Source organism: Myotis davidii, unplaced genomic scaffold (assembly GCF_000327345.1).
Source record: "Myotis davidii unplaced genomic scaffold, ASM32734v1 scaffold482, whole genome shotgun sequence".
NCBI lineage: Eukaryota > Metazoa > Chordata > Mammalia > Chiroptera > Vespertilionidae > Myotis > Myotis davidii.
Window position 1 is genome coordinate 728692 of NW_006293550.1, and position 6379 is coordinate 735070.

The 6379-nt window shown below is 38.2% G+C and overlaps 1 protein-coding gene across 1 annotated transcript in view; it reads right to left on the reverse strand.

Annotated features, from left to right (window-relative positions):
* The window catches only part of ARL13B (ADP ribosylation factor like GTPase 13B), a 79976-nt gene that overhangs the window by 9580 nt on the left and 64017 nt on the right, over nt 1-6379 (reverse strand). Inside the window, exons 6-7 of the mRNA XM_015566215.1 lie at nt 5094-5296; nt 1972-2086 (exon numbers count right to left, since the gene is read on the reverse strand). Of these exons, the coding sequence (XP_015421701.1) occupies nt 1972-2086; nt 5094-5296 (318 nt within the window). The remainder of the gene's footprint in view (nt 1-1971; nt 2087-5093; nt 5297-6379) is intronic.

The window sequence follows — 6379 nt, forward strand, 5'->3', positions numbered from 1 at the left end:
ATCTTTCTTCTATCATTGACAGTCCCTCTAGGTTGTGGGCTGCTTGCCTGTGTTCCTGAGAAGCATCTACGGTACCAGTCTATAGAGTGTGTTTTCTTTAGTGAATTACCGGTATGTTTACCGGTAATAAACTTGCACTGTTTTATGTATATGTTTGATTACATACAGCCTTGTGACAGTTTTCCTGCATGTCATAAGCATTTGAATATAAATTAAAATGTTAAAATCAAATCTGATATTGTTTTACCTTTTATTTGGTGTATGGAAGGTGTGCGGAAGAGGGGGTAGTCTTATACGGCGAGTATATAACAAACTCTGTATTTTGAGTGGAAATGTTAGGGGGTCGTCTTATACGCCCAGTCGTCTTATACGCCGGCAAATACGGTACTAAGGCCGTTTCTAAGTAACCATGTATAACAGCGGTTCTCAACCTGTGGGTTGCGACCCCTTTGGTGGTCGAACGACCCTTTCACAGGGGTCGCCTAAGACCATCCTGCATATAAGATATTTACATTACGATTCATAACAGTAGCAACATTACAGTTATGAAGTAACAACGAAAATAATTTTATGGTTGGGTCACAACATGAGGAACTGTATTTAAAGAGCCAGAAGGTTGAGGACCACTGATGTATAACAATAAGAGTGTAATATGGTAATTAGACTGAACAACCTTCTGGATGACCTTCTGGACAAAGCAGTGGCTGGGAGGGCAAGCCACCGCAGCTGTGAGGGCCAAGCCCCTTGCATGAATTTCGTGCATTGGGCCTCTAGTGGTATTATAAAATTGGTCATCATTTACAAGGTGAGCTTTATTACACACACAATAAATGTTTCAAAGTTAAAAATCAAACTTGATTTCTCTCTTCTTCATCTATATTTTTGAAGGGCATAAAAGAAAACTTGACAAAAATAATATTTAATAGGATGGAGACAAAAGGAGAGCTTAAGTTATTAAGACAACTTTACTGTACTTAGAAAAGCACACAGTTAAATGCAACGGGATTAATAAAAAACTAAGTACCATTAACCTTCTGGTACCTAAGCAACTTATGTACAAATAGCTCATATTGCCAATTAATTTGCAAAATAAAGCAATACCAAAATTATCCAATCATCTTCTTACCTGTGGAGCTGCCTCCCTCCTCAGCAGCTGCCCCAGGAAGAAACAATCATCCACCTTTCCAGATGAGCACCTGCGTGGAAGGAGGCAGTGACAGGGGAAGAGGAATGGAGAACATGCAGGCAGTGGGACCAACAAACCAACTGCCACATTAAGCTCTGGTGAATGGAGGGGAAGTTGAGGAAGCGCTGCCTCTGAGGAGGCCTGGCCGCTGAAGCAGGGCAATTAAAGTAGGTCTAACGCAAAGTCTCTGTCGAAAATGGAAACAAAGACACAAATACATACACACACACACACACACACACACACACACACACTTAACTTCTTCATGATTATCTACAAATTAATTTTGGTAAAATTTCTCATAATTAAAATAAAAATAAATCATATTTACATATAGAATTTATGATCATTTCAAACACTCAAGTATCCTGGGAAAACAAGTAGAAATTCATTTATGCATCTAAACATTACTGTAAAGAGATGACAGTAACAGCAATACCGGGACAAAGAGACAATATAAATAAGAGTAAATATATTACTATTATCTGAAATAAATGCCAAAAAAAACCCGATTTATCAGAACAGTAACTATTACAGTTGCTACATTCCATCTTCATTTTCATTCTCAGTTAATTCTGAAGTCACCTTTCCTGTTTATACTAGATCCAAAGATAAATTTGAAGAGGATGAAAAAGCAGCAAACCTTAACCTCTGTCTCTCCCACTTAATTTTTTTAGAAATACTAGTGTCTGATAAAAGTTATTTCTACCTCCCTACCTCCTTTCTCAATTCCCTGCCAACTTTAAAACTTACGATATAAAAATCACATGTGCCACTATCCATACCTCAATGATTACAGTTGCTATCGGCTGGAAAGGATTAACAATAATTGGCTCTGGATCCACCTCAGCCAGACCACTGGTTCCATCGAGTTCAGCCTGCTCTCGCTCTCTTTGTTCTCTATTGTTTGAGGGGAAAAAATTGTAATTCCTGAGAAAATGCTGAACCATGTTTAAGAACACTTGCAATAGGTTTAAGGCTATTAAATGTAGTAATTTAAACATCTGGATACGGCTTTAAATTACTGATTTTCAGAAATCCTTATACAGTTTACAGGCCTCTACCCCTGTGTGAAAATTATTCATTTGAATCTTTAAAAGACAGAAATGACAAAAATAACATTCCCTATGACTGATTTCTTAATGTCAACAGTGCACATTAATTATCCTATGTGCTATTTATTGTATTTAGCAATTTATTAATTACCATCCCAAACCAATGCTGTCCTCTTCATTGATGTTAACAGATAAATGAGTCCTCTTGTTAACCCTCTTCTGAAGGGCTGTGTCAAATTACTTATCATATATGAACTAGATAATGACTGCTGCTTTGCATAATAGAAGAGGCCATAAAGATAAGTTGCACTATATCACTTATATTAAGTAATTCCATACTTGTTACTACTGAAACATTTACTATCTCTGTGACTTTTAGTTAATGTTACCCCATACATGAAGAGTAATTAAGTTATAAAACAATTAGCTGGTGACTAGTGTAGATCTGCAACTGGGCTACAGGTATAGTACAGCAATGTGAATGTTCATTACTATGACGTTTATTAATTATGTCCTCTGGTGGAAAGATCTATCCTTTCATTCTGAACCTAGCAAGCCAAGATTTAGAGGGCTGCAATTTATGACCTCTGTGACCTTGGACATGTACCTGGATCCTTGAATGACAGTTTTCCCATGTGGATAAAAATATCTACTTCATAGGGTTGTTTCAGCTAAAGTAATATATGTGAAAGCACACTGTAAATGAACATACTTATAGGGCAGTAAATGTTATTAATATTACTAATTTATTAGCAAGCAGTTTCAGGTATTTAGTATTATAATACTATTTTCAGATACCAACAATAATTTTTTTTACAGTTTTTCAAAAATATCTGAATCTATTAGATTGGATTTAATGAAGTAAAAAGGTTTTTTGTTTTTTTTTTAGTAACTCCTCTCTAAATGGCGTTTTACTTTTAATTATGGAGACTGTGCTCAACAGGAGAGATCTTAGATCACATACAGCATGGCTAGGAGAAAGGAGGAAAGGGGAATGGGTATTAGAAAAGCCTGCCATCACATGACATAGAACATCTTTATGGTAAAGGTAAGAACTTGGAGGGGGGGGTGAGACAGGGGAAATAACTAATATCAGATTTCTTTTATCCCACTAATTATTTTTTGTTCTTTTGGTTTGTTTTCTTAATGGAAAAAAAACAAAGGAGTCTTCAGAAAAGTATGGCCATATATTTTATTTTTATAAGTATACAAAAGGTAGACTTACATGAACGATTGGTTTACTGAGCTTTATATCATGAAAATATACAGTAGGATAGAATACCAAATTTCTCACAGGAACTAAAACCTCATATCAGTATCAAGAGAGATCCTAGATAAATGATCTGCTCATATTATTGAGCACTTGGCGATGGGGAGTTATTGCTACAAGTATTTCTTTCCTTTAAGTCCTACCTATAAATTAAATGAAAGATACCTGTAATCAGAGGATTTCCTTTCAGAGTAAGAGAATACCTCACCAAGGCACCACCAAGGGCAGTTTAGTGGGTTCATGTCTACTAGGCTGCAAGTACGTTAGAGGACATGGAAGGCCAGTATTTCTTAGTTAGATGGGAGACAACTTTAGATCTTGAAGAGCTCACTTAAATATCTTTTGATTTCTCCCCTTCCCTATTATGCAACTATCTAGTTGAGAAAATAAAGAGAAATCTTGGGATAAAGTATTAAATTTGACTTTTATCAAATATGAGTACTTTTTCACAGCATTAAGATTATTAGAAACTAGAGGCCCAGTGCATAAAAATTTGTGCACTCGGGGGAAGGGGGGGTCCCTCAGCCTGGCCTGTGTCCTCTTGCAGTCTGAGACCCCTCGGGGGATGTCCACCTACTGGCTTAGACCTGCTCCCCGGGGGACTGGGCCTAAGCTGGCAGTCAGACATCCCTCTGGCAGCCCAGGAGCCTCGGGGGATGTCCACTTGCCAGCGGGGAGCAGGCCTAAGCCACAGTCAGACATCCTTAGCGCTGCTGAAGAGGAGGGAGAGGCTCCCGCCACCACCACTGTGTTGGCAGCCGTCAGCCTGGCTTGTGGCTGAGCAGAGCTCCACCTGTGGGAGTGCACTGACCACCAGGGGGCAGCTCCTGCACTGATGATTCTGTGGTAGAATTTATGAAATCATTGTTTTTTAATTCGAAGTTCACTAAATTTAGTTTGAAAGGTCCCTTTCAGGAAATATATTTTTAAAATAATTTGAAAAATATATTTAAAAAACCTGAGACAGTATAATTTAGTTTATTTTGTGAGAAAACTAGTGTTGAAGATCAGATTTTGTTTCAGTTGATTGATCCACTATCAGCTTGCCTTCTGTCTTTGCTGAGACTAAAGAAGCATTTCTCAATAATTGACAATGGACTCAATAATTCTCTGTTGTAGGGGACTGTCCTGTGCAGCACTAGTTGTTGAGCAGCTTCCTGGCCTCTACCCACTAGATGTCAGTAGCACTCCACCTCATCCCCAGCTGTGACAAGTAAAAAGGTCTCTAGACACTGCCAAATGCCCTCTAAGAAGCAAAATCAGCCTACTGATCAAAAACCACTGCAATAAAGGTACTCATAAGAAATAAGAGATAGAAATTTTAAATCTCTTAGAAATAATAAATACATAAGGAATAAATTTAACTACCATACTACCACCAGGAAAAGTAGAATACTATCACCCAAACTTGTATAGAGAAAGATCCATAAAAACAGAAACTTTATATAGTGTCTTCCTTCAGACACAAAAAAGAAACTGAATAGACAGAACTAATAAATTATTCCTAAACTTGTGGTGGGTTTTTTGTTTGTTTTCTTTTTTACGTTTCAAATGCACCATGGTACAAAATTAACCTACTTACCTTTCTTCTCGTAATTTTCGCACTCGTTCAGCCCTTTCTCGTTTCTCTTGTTCCTCAAGAGCACGTTGCTCTGTTGTGTCCTTTTGGATGCGTTCATTTAAGGCATCAAAGTCTCTTGCAATGATATCTAGCAGCCAATAAAGGCCTTTTTTAATGGACTTGTCAATTTTCTTTCCAGATCCCAAGATTGCTGAACAAGGTTCCTGAAAAACAACAATTTACTTGGCTTAAACAGTAAAACTAAAAGTTCTCCACAAAAATCTACTCAAAAACCATTAAGTATAATTATTGGTAAATCAAAATTAACCCATTAAATTAATGATATAAAGCACCTGCTTATTTGACTCACAAAACATACCATTGCAATAACCACTAACATTAGTTCATAGGAGCTGAAATATTTCAAGTACAATCTCTATAAGCTATGAGAGATACTATAACACAGGAAGTCAACAGTGCCAGTTAAAACAAACTCACTGGAAGACAAAATCAAACTTCCAGTCCATAAGGAATTTATAGCAGTAAACATCTTTTAAGATTGACAGTCTTAATGTCCATCTTCTGAAGCCAGAATTAACCGTTTGGCTGCTAACGTATTTTTTCGGACATATGCCAAAACTGCGGCACTAATTGCGCGTGTATGGGAAAAAATGTAAAACACTTTTTATACAAATTCAAGTGTTTTGGAGCAGCATTATTACGCTCTCCGCAGTCTTGGCATAAAAAAAAAACAGGGAGAGAAACTAAGATGGCGACATAGATAAACACCGGGAAATTGCTGCCTCCCACAACAATTGAAAAATACATCAAAAACACAAAACAGACATCATCCAGAACTACAGGAAGGCTGGCTGAGTGTAAATTTTACAACTAGAAGGAAAGAAAAGCACACTGAGAGCCAGAGGAGCTGCGGAAGTAAAGTGCAGAGGTAGGGGGCTAGCGCGCGCAAAGGGTCTGGCACCTGAGGACGCGGCTGTCTTTGATAAACACCGAAATTGCTGCCTCCCACAACAATTGAAAAATACATCAAAAACACAAAACAGACATCACCCAGAACTACAGGAACGCTGGCTGAGTGTAAATTTTACAACTAGAAGGAAAGAAAAGCACACTGAGAGCCACAGGAGATGCAGAAATAAAGCGCAGAGGTAGGGGGCTCGCGCGCGTGAAAAGGGTCTGGCACCTGAGGACGCAGCTGTCTTTTTGAATCCGGAGGGAGTCACAGGCTCCCGACTGCTCTGAACTCCGGTTCCGGGAAGTCTCTGGGGATCCAGGACTCATACGGG